At 46.7% G+C, this 20,220-nt stretch overlaps 1 protein-coding gene across 4 annotated transcripts; it reads left to right on the top strand.

The window, feature by feature from the left end:
* The first annotated feature begins 470 nt into the window (after positions 1–470).
* On the top strand, positions 471–10,440 carry LOC120678984 (nucleolar GTP-binding protein 1-like). Of its 4 annotated transcripts, none has more exons than XM_039960461.1 (14): positions 473–681; positions 1,043–1,161; positions 1,659–1,776; positions 1,890–1,954; positions 2,028–2,141; positions 2,313–2,387; positions 2,901–2,939; positions 3,086–3,157; positions 3,313–3,426; positions 3,967–4,038; positions 4,146–4,182; positions 9,587–9,699; positions 9,872–10,066; positions 10,196–10,440. In XM_039960461.1, the coding sequence occupies exons 1-14, from the start codon at positions 525–527 to the stop codon at positions 10,295–10,297; spliced, it is 1,392 nt and encodes a 463-aa protein (XP_039816395.1). In that variant the 5' UTR covers positions 473–524; the 3' UTR covers positions 10,298–10,440. The 4 variants fall into 4 exon arrangements, with proteins under 4 accessions (XP_039816398.1, XP_039816395.1, XP_039816397.1 ...); XM_039960463.1 differs by having other exon boundaries at positions 479–681; positions 10,170–10,440; XM_039960462.1 differs by lacking the exon at positions 473–681 and adding an exon at positions 731–863.
* The last annotated feature ends 9,780 nt before the right edge of the window (positions 10,441–20,220 follow it).

Genomic DNA, 20,220 nt, shown 5'->3' with positions numbered 1-20,220 from the left:
CATGGGTTGTTTCAGTAGAGACCAAATTGAACGAATGGCCATGAGACCAACTTCGGCATGGAGTTGATGCACGTCGTTTGTGCGTTGTATTTCCCAACACTGAAAACATGGATCAGTATTTTCTTGTCATGATCAGAGCAATCAGCTGTGACTAAAAATAGCTTCTCAATGTTTATCTAAAAAAAAAGAGGCATAGACCGAAATGGGCCGGCTAACGATGAGTGAATTAATGCCAAATTATTGAATTGTAAATCGTGAAAAAGTTTCCTATACACGTATGCATCACTGTACAAAATTGTCCCTAAACCAAATGTCTCGTGCTTTTTTTTTGTGCGAAGAAATCCGGGCGTTCCCCCAAGAATCTTGTTGGGCCGAACGACTCTTTATACGTGGGCCGTGGGCCGTGGCAACATGACTCCATCCGAGGAGTCAGCAATATCCGTTGCAATTGCAACGCAGACTTCAGAGAATCAGAGTTCAGAACTTCAGAAGCGCTCTCGCTTTGCTGCCAGCAACGAGCAGCGATGCGAGGAGCCGCAGCCGGAGGCCGCGCGGTGTTCCACCTCCGCCCGCGCCCGCCATGGCGAGCCCCGCCTCCTCGTCCTCCCGCCACCACCGCCACCGCGCTCCTCTCCCACTCCGCGTCCGCGAGCCGCGCCCACCACCGTCGCCTTCCCGAAGGTTCGTCCTGCCCGACACCGTCTCACCGGCGTTTCTATTTGCGACGGCCCAGGTGGAGCTAGCCATGGACACGCCACCGCCACTTTATCTTCTCGCACGGGGCGCTGCTTTCGCGCGAAGATGGTTGCCCTTGTGCTGTGGTTGGCGTGCCTCCTCGGCCCTAGGCAATGGCTGCCTGCAAGGTGTTCGATGAAACGTCCATTGCCCGTCAGGCTTCTCAGTCCGATTTTTATTTACAGAAAACCAAGCTCTTCTGCTCCTGCAAGGCGGAAGCATTTTTCTTTTTTTTTTCTGGTGGTGTATTGTCATGTCATTTGTCAGATATTTTATTGAATATTTTCCACCGTTACTTTCAACTCAGGTTTTTTACCAACTCTGGAACTGGGGGTTTCAGCAGTCTACTTGTGTCGGCGAGTACACTCCCCAACATGCAGTGTTTTAGTGGAGGACAGATTGCAGGGGGAGTTAGATGGTGCAAAGGTAAAGAATTTTCTCACATTTTGTAAGCAAGGAAAATTTTCATATAGGACGAACATTGAAACCCATGACTCTATTAAATGAAACGAGAAACAGTGTAAAGCTGAGTTCTGTTCTAAAAACTGAAGGTTTCCTGGTGTATTTAATTTTAACCTCCGCTATATGCACAGCCATTTGAGGGCAGCTCAGGGCTAGTGGTTAGAACCACTTGGATGGAGAACTCATAAACACGCTAGATGATCTGAAACTTTAAATGCATGGTTTTAATTAAGTTATACTCAAATGGTTGTGCACCAAGCATTTCCCTTTAATTTTCCTTGTCTAATTGACTCATTCCTTATGCACTTCAAACTTGTTCAGAATCATTCCACGAAATAGCAATGTCTTCTGTTAAGAAAAGTCTAGGTTTATTACCATATTTGTTATATCTGCGACTGAAATGTATCGTATAAGTTTATTATTGTGCTTACTTGCTATTCTACTTTTATACCTGTTTTCAGGGAGAAGTGAGAAAACATGAAACTGTTGGTGCATTTCAAAAGATACCAATGGTAATGCCTGCAACTGATATACTTATGTCGGCACAAAGGAAATCAAGAAATGTGCCACCTACAAAGGGTATGAATCATCTTACCATTTATCATCACACTTTGCTCTGAAGAGTGAAGATCATTCTCTTAATCTTTTGTTTCAACACCAGACATTTGCTTTATGATCTGCTTGTAATGTAGGTATAGCAAATATTGCTAAGCGTGAAAGGAACAAAGGTGCGAAACAACTTGATGCCTTAATGAAAGTGAGTCCTTGGTGTTGTGTTTTGTTGACCCAGTTCATTCATTTTGGTTACTGAGAGACCCTATGTTTGTCAGGAACTTTCAGTACCACTGAGAACATACACTGAAAACTTCCCTAAGAGAAGAGATTTGCATCCTTATGAGAGGTCTCTCATTGAGTTGACTTTTGGGGAGGGTTATTATGAGCAGGTATAGTTCTTGCAGTACTTTGTCTTCTTGGTTTTGAGCAATAGAATGAGATTGTCCATGATGGTACATAAACAAATTATAAACTTGACATGGACAATACTTTCTTGAAGTGTCTACCTTTTCTATTTCGCTCTTTGAGTTATTATGATGTTGTTGGTAGTTGCCTACCAGGTTCTAGGACGAGTTGATGCTCTCAGGAAAAGGATTACTTCTGTTGGAAAGCAGCATGCTTCAGTGTGTGCTAAGGTTAGAATACATGCCAATTGATTAATACTTCAATTTACAATTCCAACTGATGGGATTACCTACTGGCTTACTTGGAGATAAGGCATATAGAAAAAATTCACACAAAAAATTCAAGGGTCATCCATGTCATCTTTTGTATGTGCATACATGTTCCAGAATTATCTTAGTTCTGAAACCATCTCACTGAGCACCATACTTTCAGTCCAATGAATAATTATGATCTTACTTTCGAAAGTTTCAAAAGCATAGTTTGAATTCTCATAATGATAGCAATTTGTTCTTACTTATGCCTAATAAGAATCATAAGGTCCTGAATTTACTCAGTATCACATTCTAGTAAAACATTACTGGGAAAATATGGGATGCTGTTCTGTCTGAAATCTGATTTGTATATCTCTATGTTTTGACATTCTTGCCATAGCTCCCAGGGCTGGAATTTTGAGTACAAGTTGTTTCATTTCTCATAAAATAGTACAAAATTTTATTCCTCATTTTTATATTTGACCATGACAGTCAACAACAAAACGTGAAGCAGAGGAGCGCCTCACTGAGGTTTGTTTTCAAGTCTTTACTTGTATAAATGACTGCTGTTCTAGACCCTTTGTCAGTATCTTATGGACCATTATAAAATTATCTGGAAGTGACTCTCTGGTTGTATTGCTAATGATTTACTTTTGTGGCTCTGTTTACTTTTGCAGGGAAGAAAGAGACTTGAAGAAGCTTTCCAGCATGGAAAGCATGCTATTGATGACTTAGTAAACATAGCAAAGGTATTAACTGCAGCTGTCTTTCTTTTAAGTTGGAGAAGAATGATTTTGGTTTCTCATGGTTCATTTTTGCTACTCTTTTTTTGACTTCTATATTTTTTTTATTTATGGCTAGATTAAGCACAGCAGACTAATCTTTGACTTACTGGCAACTGCAGGCTTTACGTTCTATGCCTGTTGTTGATCTACATATACCGACACTATGTCTAGTTGGATCACCTAATGTGGGGAAGTCATCATTAGTCCGCATATTATCATCTGGAAAACCTGAGGTAATGCTCCGGACAGTTGTTTTTTTTACTTTTTTATGTTGGTAGATGGTAGACACTGTTTCACAAGCAATTGTCTATTGCTAATGTGTAATCAAACTATCAAAGTAGCTGTGGTCCGCTTGTTTGACTTGTTCGCTGTAGTTACTACTTACATCAAACAGAAGTTTCCAATGTTCATGCCTCATCCGTTCCTGTATCAAATAATTTGTTTCTGGAATTACTAACATCTTTTGGAGGCTTTGCTTAGTAGCATAACTCTTCTCTCTATCATCAAACTAAGATACATTATAGGAAATATGTGACTTTTGGTTCTGATTCTTCAGTTTGGTTTATGTCATCATTAAAGCATTGATAGCTATAGTAGATTTCTCTGAACTATACATTTAGCTCATTACTGAATTATGTGACTTTTGGTTCTGATTCTTCAATTTGGTTTATGTTATCATTAAAGCATTGATAGCTATAGTAGACTTCTCTGAACTGTACAGTTAGCTCATTACTGAATTCTTTTCCATGTCTCATTTTACTCACATTCTGCAGGTCTGCAGCTATCCATTCACGACAAGAGGGATTCTGATGGGTCACATTGTATCCAATCATGAGCGTTTTCAGGTTCAAGCATTTGCCTTTCTGCTTACCCTGCACATAGAATCATTAGATTTCGCGCCAATTTTGCTTCTTTTTTGGTTAAACAACTGAACAATGGCATCCTTTTGCAGGTTACGGACACTCCAGGACTACTTACAAGGCATGATGGTGAGTTAAGACTCTGGTTCTTAAATTGTCACTTCAGAAGCTTTGTACCATTCTGTTATGGCCAGCGGAAGGAGTGGAATTTGTGGGAGGAACACGACGCAAATTGTATTCAAAGGAAGTAGCAGGCCGTGGCCCTGGACCTCGCCGGCGCGCCGGAGCAATGGTTGAAGCTCCACGGCGCACCTGGAAGGCAGGGGCACAAACCAATCTAAGATACAATTAACATAAACCCTAAACTACCGCAGGTCTTGACTTATATAATGCCAAGCCTGGGAACAAACGGAAACAAACTAACCAACAACTAATCCAAATAGATCATGCCTCCTTGAGTCCTGGTTTGTTGCGTCTCTTGTACTGGACTCCGACCATGACATCTCTCCCTCCCTGGACAAGCAGCTCGTCCTCGAGCTGAAACTTGGGAAACAGCTGCTGAAATTCCTCCAAGAGAACCCAAGACGTCTCAGTTGCTGGCGCGCCCTTCCACCGCACTAGAAGTTCACGACGACCTCGAGCAAGTCGGCTCCGGAGAACTTCTTCAGGTTCTACTAACACACGGCCATGATGCACAGCCGGCAATGGTTGCACCTGCGTTGGAGGCTCTCCATGGAAAGGCTTGAGAAGACCCACGTGAAACACATCATGAATACGCGCCTCGGCGGGCAGGCGCAGCTTGTAAGCCACATCGCCGATCTTCTCCACAACTTGGAAAGGGCCAAAGAACCGAGGACCTAGCTTCCCACGGCCACGGACATCAAGTGATGCCGCTGGTCTATGTAACAAACGAAGCCATACCCACTGACCTGGAGCATAGTGCACTGGTCGATGATGGCGATCATACACATCTTTGTAGTGTTGTTGAGCTTGTTCCAATCGATCTTTGACTTCAGCTAAAAACTCATCCCTGTCCAGCATAGCCTTTTCCACTGCTGGCAATCGAGCGTCCCCATGGTCATAAGACCGAATAGAAGGAGATGGGCGACCATAAACCACCTCAAACGGAGAAGTCTTCGGCGATTGTTGATAGGAAGAATTATAACAAAACTCTGCCCATGGAAGCCATTCTAACCAATTGCGTGGGCGATCACCTGTGAGGCACCGCAAGTACATGGTGATGATCTTGTTTGTTGCTTCCGACTGGCCGTCCGACTGAGGATGGAATGCGGATGTAAATTGAAGTTTGACACCAGCCAGACGGAATAATTCATGCCAAAAAGAGCTTGTGAAGACCGGATCCCTGTCACTGACTATGGTCGTCGATATGCCGTGCAGCCGCACTACCTCAGCAAAGAAAGCACGGGCCACCGAAACCACCGTGTATGGATGAGCGAGGGCGATGAAGTGAGCCGCCTTGGAGAAACGATCAACCACCGTCATGATGACTGACTTCCCATTCACTTTGGGCAAAGCCTCAATGAAATCCATAGCTAGATCAGACCAAACCGATGAAGGAACCTCCAACGGTTGAAGCAAGCCCCCTGGTTGCAAGTGTTCAGTCTTGTTGCGCTGACAAACTGAGCATGCATGAACGAAATCCTGAACAACCCTGCGATCATTTGGCACATGGAAGTCAGCACGCAGGCGATGTAAGGACTTATGAACCCCTTCATGTCCGGTGCCATGGACAGACTCCAAAATTGTAGACAGGAGCCCTGAGGACGGTGCTATGAAAATCCGACCCCTGAACAAGATCAAGCCGTCCTTCACCGCCCACTGTTCCGGCTTGGCACCTCCTCTGATGGCATCACGCAGCTGGGAAAGCTTTGAATCTCCATTAATCTCCTGACGAACGTCCTCAAACAAGCTGAACGTGGGCAATGACAAGGCGGCCAGCTCACTGGAGTGCTCGCCCCTGCGAGATAGGGCGTCAGCGTCGACGTTCAAAGAGCCCGGCTTGTACTCCACAACAAAGTCGAACCCCAGAAGCTTGCTTGCCCACTGATGCTGCGGAATAGTCGTCAAGCATTGATCCAAGAGGAAACACAGACTGCGGTGGTCAGTACGCACAATGAAACGGCGACCCCAGAGATACGGCCGCCAGTGCCGAACGGCTTGCACCAAGCCGATCAGTTCTCGCTCGTAGGCCGCCAGCTTGGTGTGGCGAGGAGCGATCTGCTTCCTGAAGAACGCGACTGGACCGCCGCCTTGATGGAGAACAGCGCCAAAGCCAGAGCCCGACGCATCACACTCGACGATGAAGTCGCGGTCGAACGCCGGAAGTTGCAGGACAGGCGCTTCCGTCAGGGCGCGTTGTAGCGTCCGGAACACCTGTTCGGTATCCGGATTCCAGAAGAAGCCTTCCTTCTTGAGCAGCGCGGCGATGGCGCCATAGTCGCGGATGAAGCATAGTCGCTCGCCAAGCCGAGGAAGCCACGGACAGCACGTGCCGATGCAGGAAGAGGCCACGAGAGGACGGCCTCCACCTTCTGCTTGTCGACCTCGACGCCGCGCTCCGAGATCACATGGCCCAAGTATGCCACGGACAAGCGGCCGAATTCGCACTTGGACTTCTTGAGAAAGAGCTGGTGGTCCTGCAACGTGCGAAGCACCGTGCGAACGTGGCGGAGATGTTCCGACCACGATGAGCTGTAAATCAATATATCATCGAAGAAGACAAGCACGAACCAGCGAAGATATGGCAGAAGGATATCGTTCATCATGGCTTGGAACGTCGTCGGAGTATTAGTGAGGCCGAACGGCATCACGAGAAACTCGAACAGGCCCTGGTGTGTCCTGAACGCCGTCTTCTCGATGTCGTCCGGGTGCATGAGTACTTGGTGGTACCCCGAGCGCATGTCCAACTTGGTGAAGAACTTGGCTTCGCGCAGTTCGTCCAGCAGCTCCTCCACCACAGGGATAGTGAACTTGTCCTTGACGGTGGCGTCGTTGAGCGCCCGGTAGTCGACGCAGAAGCGCCACGTGCCGTCGCGCTTGCAGATCAGCAGCGCCGGGGACGAGAAGGCCGATGAGCTGTGCCGGATGATGCCCAGGCGCAACATCTCATCACACTGGCGCTCCAGTTCATCCTTCTGGATGCGGGCGTAGCGGTAGGGTCTCACAGCGACAGCACCAGCCCCGGGCTTCAGGCGAATGCGGTGGCACAGGTGACGCTTGGGGGGAAGGCCCTGTGGTTCGGCGAAGAGGGACTTGAACTCCTCCAGGAGCGCGTCCAGGAGGTCTCCGTCGCGGCTCATCAGGGGCGAGGACGTGAGCCCGGGTGAGAAGTCCATGCTGTGCTATGTGATGGGTCTTCCAGCGCGCGTGAAGCACATTGTGTGCTTGGCGAAGTCCCACAGGATCGGGCCCAGCGAGCTCAACCACTGCACGCCCAGCACCATGTCGTATGCACCGAGAGGAAGGGCGTAGAAGTCGATGTCAAATGCCTCGTTGCCGATGTTGACGCTCTGTGCAAGCGCCTTGCCCGGGGACGCCACCTGGTCACCATTGGCGACGGTCACCGAGAAGTTGGGGCATGGAAGAAGACGAACGCCCGTCCGCTGCGCCATGTTGACGTCGTCGAACCCCACAACCTCGATGACGAAGAGCTTCTTGCACTGATGTCCGGCGACGAACTTCTCGTCGCAGTTGTAGCATAAGCCGTCCGCCCGGCGCTAGGTCATCTCTGCTGGTGAAAGACGGTGGCGTGGCAGGGTGGACGCGAGCGAGGTGGTTCTGCCCGATCCTGCTGGTGCCGAGGACGCCGCGTCGTGGGGAGTTGCAGACGAGGCGGCTGGTGGTGCCGTTGCCGTGGAGGCGGACGAAGCTCGGAACGAGGAGCGCGCGCCCCGCGCAGGTGCTGGGTCGGTAGAGGACAGATGCATGCTATGTTACACGGATACTGGTACGAATATCGGATACGATACGTATCGGATACGCGGATACGCACTTTCCCAAAAAATACTGATACGGGGATACGGCTAGGATAATTAATAATTATATATAAATATCACATAGATATTCAGCAAGTGAGATTTTACTCTTGAGTAACTTCCCCTATACTCAGATGTGCAATACTTGCATGTCCATATAACATTACCTCTATAACTAGCCTTCTCTAAAAGCACAACTGATTCCACAAGGGGTTCTTCAGTTGCTGCTCATCTAGTTCTATTGCAGCAAGTTCATCATTTTGTATCATCTCTTACTACCAAAACAACAATTGGGTGGGCTGATTACTGCTTTGGGCTGTATCACATCTGGCCCAAAAGTATCGGATACGCGTATCCAAGCAAATACGTATCCGTTTTTTCAGGATACGGCTAGAATCGTATCCGGGGCGTATCCGTATCCGATACGTATCGGATACGGATACGCCACCTCCTAGGAGTATCCGCGTAACAGAGGATGCATGCGCTGCTCGTAGGCCCTGGCGAACATGATGGCGTCATCAAGGGACGTCGGGCGGTGCAGAGCAATGTCGGTCTTGAGCGGGTTGACAAGGTCGGCCGTGAACATCTAGACCAACTGGGACTCCGTCAGATCGGCGTCACGGCAGGCGAGGGCGAGGAACTTGTCGGTGTAGTCGTCCACGGTACCGTCCCTGCAAAGCAGCATGATCTCGCCGATAGGGCCGTCCGTCATGGGCGGGCCGAAGCGTTGCTGCACGAGTTGGACGAAGCAGCGCCACGACGGAGTACCCGACGTCAACTCTAGCCGAGAGAACCAGAGTTGGGCTGACCCCGTGAGGTGGAGGGATGCATAGGGAACGCGCCGTTGTTCCGGTGTGCTGGCACCGGAAGAAGGTCTCACAGCGATTCAGCCACGGCAGGGGGTCCTCCTTGCCATCGAAGGTCGGAAACTCGATGCGGGCGCGAGGGTGGAAGTGGGGGTCCCCGGCGTCATCGTCGTCATCGAGTTCCCGGCGAGGAAGAGGCGGCGTTTCGTGGAACGGAGGCTGGTCGGGCGCAGATGGATCGCCCTTGGATGTGTCCTCCGTGTCACCGCGTTGCGCCTTCTCCAGGCGAGAGACAGCGAGGTTGAGGGCCGAGATCTGGTTGGAACCCTCGAACGCCGCCGCCTGGAGATTCGTCACCTTGTCCGGCAAGCCGTCAAGTTGTTTGACGAGGGGAAGGAGGGGTTTCAGCGCAGCAGTCTGCGTGGCGAGGTCTGAAACCTTGGCGGTGAGGTCGGTGAGCGTGGTCAGCATCTCATCGACGGTGGACTCCAGCGAGGTCTGCTCGCCGGTGGTCGACATGGGATCGGCACCAGAGCTATCTGATACCAGAGCTATCATGTGTGAATGTGTGATACTCTTTGTGTCCGGTGGATCAATTTTACCTTGTACTTGGATAAATACAAAACAAACAATACTACAGATTAGATTTGAGATTTAGTTTATTCTTGCTTGCTACAGGCACATACGTGTGCACCAAAATCTCTGATCTGTTACTGTTTTGGGGGTTGACAGATGATAGAAATAACATAGAGAGACTGACACTTGCTGTCCTGTCTTATCTACCGATCGCTGTCCTGTATGTTCATGATATGTCGGAAGACTGTGGAACCTCAGTGGCTGATCAGGTACATCCTTGCTTTACTTCAGAGCTTTTGGTGCCATCTATACTCATTCTAGGGGATAATACTAGCTTCCCCAGATCAAACAGAAGAAAACCCTCGGCCAGACATGACAAATCACTAGATTTGCTTTCTTGCGCTTCAAAGGGTATGTTGTGAACATAATGTTATTTTGCAGTACATCACGTACAAGCATATAAAGGAAAGGTTCGGCGATCGCCTATGGATAGATGTTATATCCAAATGCGACCTTCTGGGCAAGAAAGCGCCCATAAGCTCTGACGATGCTGATGAAGAAGTGGCACAATACAGAAGATTCGGCCCAGAAGGCGCCCTCCAAGTATCTGTGCAGAGTGAAATCGGCGTCAAAGAGGTATGCTATTCTCATGCCAGCCTCGTACCGAGTAATCTATAAGTTCAATATGTATCTGTCTGCCTATTCTAGCGACAAATTAATTGCCAGGAACTTTGTGCAGACTAACATGCTCCGCTATCTCACCAGCTAAAAGAAAGAGTGCATCAGCTACTGACCTCCCAAATGGCTCGGATCAAAGCTGACAAGGCGGAGCATGAAACACAGGAAGCTCGCATTAGTGTTCCTTGAAGTTAGAGAACGAATACTTGCACATTCACGTTCGATGTCTATGTAAATTGTCCACTCATAACGGATTTCAACATGTTCTGCAAATTTGGCCTTTTTTCAGGAAAGGAGGTCAATTGTGTTAGTATGGCTCATTTATCTGTCAATTATTTCTTCTCAATTTTTTTATCTGTCCATTATTTCATTTCTGCCCCTTGTGACCCGAAACCGTCTTACATAAGCGATGAATCTAACGCAGGCCGCTTCTGAAAATACGCAGGTTCTGGTTTCTTTATTTACCCGTACATCCTGTATTATAAGAGCATGTACAGTACAGTACAATGCAGGTGCATAATTAGGCATGAGTTGTTAGAAGAGTGACAATGTTTGTCACGTCATATGTACAAAAGTCAATCTCAGTGCAAATGGGTCCTTTAAATAGGATTAACGAACTTGTTAGCTAGAATACTTCAATCACAGAGGCAAAAATTACATAGTTACACATCCACCTTATAATCTCTTGTCGCGTTTGGTCTGACTAGAGGTCGAAAACTGAATAGTTTTCTTACGACCTACTACATGCGGGCCGGCGTGAGAGGCATCTGTCGTCAGATAGCAGGACTGACAGTGGACAGACTAATGTTGTGCGCTGAAAATAAGATCTGTGCTATGCTACCACACCGGCTTGTTTCTAGCGGTGCTGCACATACACATCATATGATCCTAAATAAGTCCTCTTTAATTGCCTTCTCAGATACCATCTTTGAACATTGAACATATCTGTACATTCTAGTGTTGCACCAAAACAAACAAACAAACAGACAGACAGAAGTGATATTTGAGCAAGTTTACAGTAAGGCGTTGATTTTGTCTAGCTCTGAACTACAAGCTTAAACATAAATGGCAGATCGATCAGTATTACACGCTCACTCGGTATGTAGATTGGCTGCGTACCTGTGGTGGAACCGCCCGACTTCAAATACTTAGTTCTTCTGGGACTCTTTTTCAGCAGACGGTTGTTGCACCTCTAAAAACCACAAAAAGATAAACCCTGAGTATAAAGGTACTCAGCCGACTAACCAAAATAAAATGAAGTAACCAAACCCACAAGGAGTATGAGAACTTTTTGGTGGACTGGCTGATTTGACATTTTTGCAAAAAGCTTACTAATAGTAAGTCCTTATTTTGTGATTTCAACTTCAATTTAATAATACTTAGCATCTACGTGGTAAACTCTTTTTCACAACAATTAGCACTAAACATCCAGCAAAATTAATTTCAGGGAAAGTATCACCATTCTGTTTCTTAACTACGATGCTCAAGCGATAATCAAGTGCATTCATAACCGAGAATTGCGGCGATCCGGATCGATTTACATCCTGCAGGAGATACCTAATCACCCGTTATGTACAGTTCCGGGGATTGTACGTAACAACCTTTTGATTAGCAGTACCCAAGGACCAAAAACAAAGTTACTCAAACCCAAAGGCGCAACCCCACATGGGACCCCACGTCTGGCCTGATCTCCAATGTGAGTTTTAGTCTGGCCTGATCTCCTATGTGAGTTTCAGGCTACGCCACTGCCTTTCTCCCACATGCCAAGCACGGGTAAACATCATTTCCAATCCAAGAGCCAACTAACTTACCGGGCTTGCTGGTTCCCAATGGCAGTAAGCAACTAAGTAGTATCACTTGATCAAAGGTTAAAACAACGAACGATCCTTAGCAATTAATTTCAATGGGTAGAACTACATCGCTAGCTTCTGCCCCCAACTTTAAGAGCAAGTTATTCCCTTGATGAACCTTAGGTATTTATGTAACAGGGTTACTACAAAGTAGCAACTAAGCATTGCTAAGCATCGGTGTATTACTAATTAAGTTTGAACTGATGGCAAATATGTTTTACTAAATAAGGAGGGATTATGCATAAGAGAATTGGGTTGCAATCAACTCTAGAACTAATGCACAACCATAAAATAAGACAACTTTTATGATTGCATAAAAAAATATAAAAAACATAGGTATAAATGCACCGGGGCTTGCCTTGGGTCTCTGCTAAGTTAGTATCTTCAGAAAACTCGTCAATAATCGGAGTAAGTTCAAGAACTTCTTCAGTCTCCTGGGATCCTCAGATAACATCACAAATTCCACTTCAGGTGCTTCTGATTCTAAGGTAGGATGCAAGTCAAGGTTCAAGGTTAGTATGAAAAACTTTTTAATAAAATAAAACTTCACAACTTTTCTCCATGGTAAAGTTGCAAGCCGACACTACTCTACCCTTAAAAAGCTTAACCCACACTTTTCTTAAATTTTAAGATTTTTAATGCATACAAGAAAATAAAACAGTTCTAGAGAAATTGGCTTTACTAGATTTGGACACTTCTACAAAGTTTTAACACAAAGCTAAGTTAACAGCAAATAAAATCTAAATCAAAACTATATGTACAAAACCCCCTATAACTCTCTGACCTTTCTCACTTCCATCCCTCTCTCCTTCTCACGCTGGCTAGTGGGCCCAGCCCTTTCTTCTCATCCCCTTCTCTCTTCTTTCTTTTTCTCCCTGCCGTGCCTTCTTTCTGCCCGAGGAACAGGGGCAGCAGCGCCCTTGCCTTGCCGGCGCACAGGCAGGCCGGCGGCCAGAATTCTCACGGTCGATCCTGCACCTCTAAGGCTGTCCGCAGTGGGAGCGGTAAGCTGTCCGCTACCCCATCCTGGAGGATGGGGATAGCGTAAATTTTGCTGCACCGGGGGACGGTATGCAGTACGCTACCTCCCCGGATGCTTTTTCGTCCGCCAAATTTTGCGTGGTAGCGGACGTGGGGTACCGCACGAGGCCCACTGCCGGCCAACCGTCGACGGCCTTCCCGCCCGCGCCCAGAGGAGGGAGGAGGAGGGGGCATCGGCGTGGACCCGCCATAGCCACAGAGGGAGCTCGCCATCGCCGCGCCAGATGTGCTTGAGGAGGCGCGGATCCGCGTCGGGGAGGGGCGGAGATGAGGGAGGAGGGAGGGATGGAGGCGGCCGGAGATGTGGGAGGAGGGAGGCTCACCGCCGGAGATGAGCTCGAGGCCGCGACATCCGAGCCGTCGGTGTTCTGGCCGCCGCGGGCTCCTCCGCCGCCCAGATCTGTGGGCACTCGGGCGAGGAGAGTCGGCGGGGCAGGCTCAGATCCGCCGTCACGCCACGCTGCGGCCTTGTACCGCTCTGACCCACCTCGCAGAGCGCCGCCGCCCACCGGGAGGAAGGCAGCCGCGAGCTCCAGAGGTGGCGGCGAGCGCAGCGGCTGCGAGTGGAATCAGGGCGGCGGCGAGCTCCAGGGGCGTCCAGCGCGCGAGCGAGCGGAGGGAGCTGCAGTTGGCCCGCGTGAGCTCGACCTCCACTGCCGCGGCCGGCGTACGAGCGAGCGGAGGGAGCCGCGGCCGGCCCGCACAAGCTCGACCTCCGATGCCGCGGTCAGCACGCGAGCGAGCGAAGGGAGCTGCGGCCGGCGTGCTGGGGCCGGGGAGGGAGGGAGGATGCCCCCGTGAAAGGATCTTTGGATGTCGCCGAGAGGGGGGGTGAATAGGCGTTCTAAAATTTCTTCAAATTTCAGCACTTAAAAACAAGGTCAGTATATAGACCGGTCAGACCGGTCAAAGACTTAACCGTAGAAAACAAAAGCCAACCGGTCAAACCGGTTGTGTAGACCAGTCAGACCGGTCCTATGCAGAACCTGCCCAAAATCAGAGTTTCTCCCCTCTTTCACTCTAGCACAAATGTAACTTGGGGTAGTATCGCTGTAGGTGATATCAAATATATTTCTAGTCCATGCACACACAAAAACAACACAACCAAGTAGATCGAAGCGGAAGCACAAAGTAAAGCTAGAGAAGTGAGTAGTGAGGCAAACCACAAGGAGACACAAGGATTTGTTTCCCGAAGTTCAGATTCACTAAAGTGAATCATACGTCTCCGTTGAGGAACTCGTTGGGCTTGAGTCTCTTGCAACTCGATCCCTTGAGTTGGGTCTTTTTCAACCACTCCCCTTTTCCAATATCTTAATCCTTTCCACCAAGGGGGCAAGATCACGCCCGCACAGACTTGCCGCTGCTCACCACACCGTCGGGAGCTAGCCGGCGATGCCTAGCCGTCTAGGAGGCCCACCTCCAAGAGTAACAAATGCAAATCAAATTTTTGACGGAATCAAGAGTGCTTAAGTTATGGTTGCTCTCAGCTGCTCGAAAGCAGCTCTCACAAAGGTCACTTTGCCCACACTCACTCAATCTCTCAACCCAATCCACGGATATGCAATGTAGTTAGCACAACTCGCAAAGAGTATTGGGGAGAGCTAGCTGGTCAAGAAAATGCCTCAAGAAGCTCAGAAGAATGCAAGGAACCAGCAGCCCACGCAAGAGAGGGCCAAGGGGTATAAATACCCATCATTCAAAAATTAGCCGTTGAGACTGTCAGACTAGACCGGTCAGACCGGTCCTCCAGACCAGTCAGACCGGTCCGGTTGAAACTAGCCGTTACTCTCCCTGACCGGTTAGACCGGTCCCCCAGACTGGTCAGACCGGTCAGGGTCAGAGAACCCCAAACACCTATTTAGAAGACCCTACTTGATCCATCAAGTCAAGACTTGATCATTCAAGTATTTCTATGTTAGTTCTCAGAGGTTTTCTCTCAGGATCCTCTCATGGGTTATCTATGAGCACTTTTGACCAAGTCAAATAAACAATGTTACATCCCTCTAGATAGTACGGCATACCTATACTCAGGATTAAATATGAAATACAATTCAATCACTTGAGCCTTGAATCACTTTAGTTTTGCCATACTTTGACTTGTCAATTTTGGGATTTCAACATTGCATTCTCTTTTCATGAGCAAATCCACACTTGAGCTAGTTACCTAGGGATTCCAACTCTTAGGAAAATATGTCCATGAATCCAAGCCACTCTATAATATACTTGATGCATTGCATTGCTTCTCCCAACATAGCTTGGATATAATACTTTGAAAGCCCCACGGATACTAGTAACTTCACCCTAGCAATTCGCACATGGAAAGTCGTCGCTTCACCAAAGCTTGCTTAGTCCCTCGCACTAGTCATCTCGGTTGGCTTCTTCATCACTTACCCTTGCCACATTAAGTTAAGCTTTGCACATCAATAGTGAATTTCACTTGAACTTTCTATTTGATTGCTTGAGCTTGATCTCATATATAATATTCCATATCTCAAGCTTCCTCCAAACATCAATGACTTCAATAAGAAATAATCTCATACATGTGTCTTGCTTTGTTATCATTCTTTTAATCAAACACCTTTTAAATTTATGCCAAGCCATCTATATAGAAACCACTTGTTGTCATTGCATGAACACTTATTTCTTGTTTCTCTTCACAACATGCATGACTTTCACTAATATTTGCCTTTTGTTTGATTCTAAATCACATGAGCTAATAACAATAATTGATTTGCAAATAAATCCCTGCTCATAACAACTTCAATAATATCGTTAGTCCTTTAATCAAGTTGTCAATCAACTCACCAAAACCCATTAGGGCCTAGATGCACTTACAATCTCCCCCTTTTTGGTGATTGATGACAACCCTGATTAAAGCTTAGAAATGAATCAAATAAAAAATTTCAAATTCTCAGATATATCATGAGCTCCCCGTAAATATGTGCTTTGAATTGAATTCAACAACCAAGGGCTCAAATGCCAATTTGCACATATTTAAAATGAATAGGAGCTCCCCCTATATCTCAGAATTCATGGAGTGCAAAGAGTGCAAGTATGTCTACAAAAGATACACGTGATGCATATGACAAGAATATTCAATTCATTTCAAAGGAAAAGAAATTCTGGTTCTGTCAGGGCTGACCGGTCAGACCGGTCTGTCCTGACAGACACCAAAAACAACAATTCGTCATCCACAAATGCATCATACTAACATAAAGCCACTTAGATAATTTTAAAAGGTTCAAAACACAGAGTTGCACACAATACAAGCCTCAAGTCCACAAATGAAATTAAGGTACGAATTATTGCAGTTTCAGAGTGAAGAAATGATAGACCGGAGACCGATCCGGCTAAAATGGACACTCTGAACTGGATTGTCATCTACTCTTCTCCTTTGCCAAGCTGAAGCTTCAATCCATGTTCTTATCCCCTTTTGTCATCTATCACCATAAAGGTCCTGGGAGAAGTAGCTTGGCGCCACTCACTGTCCATTACCCCCATTGCCAGTTGCATTTGAGGGAGTCTGATCACCCCAATCATGCATACCTATCCAAAGGTTTGAGGTCAGATAAGCATTTTCAGGTAGAGTTGTGGCCTCAAGTGAAGTGGTAGCAGTGTCTAGTGAAGGATTTAAGAAAGTTGCAATGCTTGACATACCAGGATGAGTACCAAAAATGGAGGCAGCTGCGGATTGAGCAAAGATTTCTGCTGTCGAGGGACGAGAAGCTTCTGTCTGTGTGTCATGCAGAGGTGCCATAGTGGATGTCCCTGGAGCTCCAAGTGTGTCAAAGCCATAATCTGGAGGAGGAGGAGGTGGAGCTGATCCAGAGGGTCCTGCTACTCCATAAGACGTGTGTGATCCAAAGACGCCTTCTCCAGGTGCAGGAGTAGAGGATGTAGCCCCAATATCTGGATATAATATGTGTCCATACTCCTCAAAATGTCCAGCGTCCATATAGCCCTGCATTCTTACTCCTACCGAGGGAATCTCAACCTCAGGAGGTGAAGGAGAAATGGGTGAGCGAGGCGGCTGAAGATTCATAGCATTGTGCATCATCTTGATTGAATCTCTTTCTTTATTGCTAGCCCTCCACTGCCTCTGTTGCTCAACCTCTATGTCTCTCTGGCTCTTGCACATGCCAACAAACAAATTTATCAACTTCTTGATGGGAGAGGATGAGCTGCGCCTGTGACTGTGCTGTTTAGGCCTAGACCGGCCAGACCGGTCCTGGTGACCGGCCAGACCGGTCGCCCCCTGAGCAACACCATGCTACTGAGTGTGCTGCTGCTCTGCTCCCTCTTCCTCAATCTCATGCTCTTCTTGTTCTGGGGCTTCTGGAGATGGCATTCTAGGGTTCTTGCTCACAGGAGGCCTCAATGGCTTGTGTTTCACATCATTTGAGAATCTAATTCCCGTCACCTTCTTGATCATATACATGATATAGGGGCTGTAGCTGCAGATCTTCTAAGGATTTTCAGATAAGTTCTTGATCTCTTGCCAAATGAAATCACCCACACTAAATTGTGGTGCCCCAGGCCTCATAGCAGCCATCAAGTTCCTCTGAAAGAGTGTCACATCAGAGGTGTTGCCGTCTCTAGGTGTCAAAGTCTTTCTAAATAGTCTCTTCAGCACTGCATAATATGTGTACAGACCAGACACCTTGCCCCAACTGCCTCTCATGTTCCTGGGATACATGAAATGCATCTCCTTTGTCTCTAGAACACCTACATCATGAAGCTTGGGAAGTTCTGCATCTGCATTCCCAAGGCGGAAAAGAGTAACAAAGTCTGGAAAAGATATCTGATATTTTTCTTCCTCTGTCATCCAGAACATAGTCCTCTCACCATCATGGTGTCCAAAGAAGACTGTGGCATAGAACTGAGCAATAATTTCCTTGTTCCAGCTGTGCTTGAAGCCAATAAGTACCTTTATCCTCTTATTTGCACACTCGGCCATCACTTCATTGAATATGGCATTGTTCTTCCTGGCCATATATTCCCAATCCACATATTGTGCCTCATGAGTGATTTTGGACTTCTTTAAAATAACAGTGGTATAGAAGTCCTGCTGAAATGTGCTCCAGAATCTATGATCTTTGGCACTCCTAGCCTCAGCATAGGGATTCTCACCTCTCAGCCTCTTCACTGTTTCTGTCATGTCATCCCCAAAATAGTTTGTCGGTGCACGACCAAAGGGATATCACGACCTAGTGATTACAGGTGCATCACCACCTGCTTAATCATCATCTTCCTCACTTTCTTCCTCCTCATCCTCAGCATCCTCACTGTTGTCCTGCTATATTGGGCCTTTCCCTACCCTATGCTCCACTCTATATGTTTCATCTTCAACTTCATCGTCACTAGAGGAACTCCCATCACTTTCCTCAATTATATCATCAGCTGCTGACCTTTTTCTAGACCTCAATTGCCTGCCACTGACCACATTTAGTTGGCTTGAGCCACCCTCATCATCATCAGCCATGTGAACATTCGATGAATCATGCTGACGCTTGCTTCTTTTCTCACGGTGGCCAGACATTTTGCTCCTAATCCTGGGTTCAAAAAGATATGCAATAGGTGTATAAGGACACAAGATAAGATTGGATTTGGATAAAGATTGATAAGAACAACACATGAAGCAATTGTGTCTGTTCTGGGCAGACCGGTCAGACCGGTCAAACCAGTCGCCTCCAGAACAGAGCCAATGGCTCCAAAGACCAATCTGAGCAGCTAGATGAATACCAGCTGAATATATATGTGTGTGAAAAATACTATGACAAGATGTGTTGACTATTTTCCACGAATCCATGATTTAGGGTTCCACTGGACAGACCGGTCAGACCGGTCATGCCAGTCCAACCCTAGATCGTGGAATCAGCCAAAAGAACCAACAAAAGTGTTTGATCTTCTAGAGATAGGTTCTATAGGATTGCAGAAGATGTTCTACCAAAGGAAATTTGAATCTATGGCCTAGAAAAGTAGATCGGGGCAAAACAAGCCATAGAGTACCTTTAGAGCGTGATTTTGAAGGAGAAGATGAAAGACCGGCTTGGGAACACGGTCAGGCTGGTGATGAGATCCAAATCCCACAAAGGGATCTCCTTTTCCTTGGTTGAAACTCCAAATCGCCAATGGGGCGCCTTGTGTGCGAGAGGGAGAGAGGAGGACGAAGGGGCGTCGGTGGGGGGATGAATGAGGGGTATCTTTACTATTTTACCCGTGAGGGGGTAAAAAGAGTAACTGCCAGGCATGACCGATCAGACTGGTCGGACAGAGCGCTCAGACCAGTCGGCCCCTGGCAGCTAAAAAGTGTGTTTTTTGATGGATCCCGGATCATCCGGACCAAGGTCGGATCATCCAGACTTACTCAGTGCTGAAAATCACTGTCTGGCCGGATCATCCGAGGTAACTCAGGATGATCCGATCCTGTACAGAAAGATTTTGCAAGAGTGTTTTGAGAGTGAAAAGCGTGTCTCTCAAGTATATCATCTCAAATGAATGTTTCTCTTAGAAGAATTGATGAGGAAAATTGAACTTTGAAACTTGATAGATATAGACATTATTCCATGGTTTCAAGTTTTTCTTGATACTTCCAAGAGAGTAGAAGAGATATATTTGGATTTCATGGACTTGAGTTAATTTCACCATTTGTGACTAGCCAACAATCAATTAAGTAAAACTATAGTCACACATGACTCAATTGGGTCATAGAGACCAAAAACCAAATTCTATCCTAAGCACTCACACTTCCTATCATGCTAGTGGAATTTTAAAAAACAACTATCCTATGTCACACAAGGCACATAAATGCACACACTCGCAAGATTAAGTGGCCTAGATGCACAAAGGTAAAAACTTGAGTTTTACGAAACATACCTTTGCCATTTAGATAAGCATTGTGCAATATTTATCATTAGTTCCAATTTCCTTTGCTCTCAAAGAATTTTTATAATTATAGCATCAAGAGAATAGACAAGGTTAGTTGCACATGCTTCTAGTTTCACTTTAGTGATCCTTAAAGTGTGGAAGGTGTTGGGATCAATAAAGATAAAACCTCACAATATAGGCTAAATTCCTCAACTCTTAGTGCATATGTAAAGATATGTGGAGGGCAAGTTCATATGCACTAACTTGGTCACAAAAGTCTAACTCAAGAAATTTAAACTATATTATGGAGAGTAGCTATGCAAGAGTTAGCAACAAACCAAATAACAAATATAG

This window comes from Panicum virgatum, chromosome 6N (genome assembly GCF_016808335.1).
Source record: "Panicum virgatum strain AP13 chromosome 6N, P.virgatum_v5, whole genome shotgun sequence".
NCBI lineage: Eukaryota > Viridiplantae > Streptophyta > Magnoliopsida > Poales > Poaceae > Panicum > Panicum virgatum.
The sequence above is the reverse complement of the archived record's forward strand: the minus strand, read 5'-3'. Positions and strand labels throughout refer to the sequence as shown.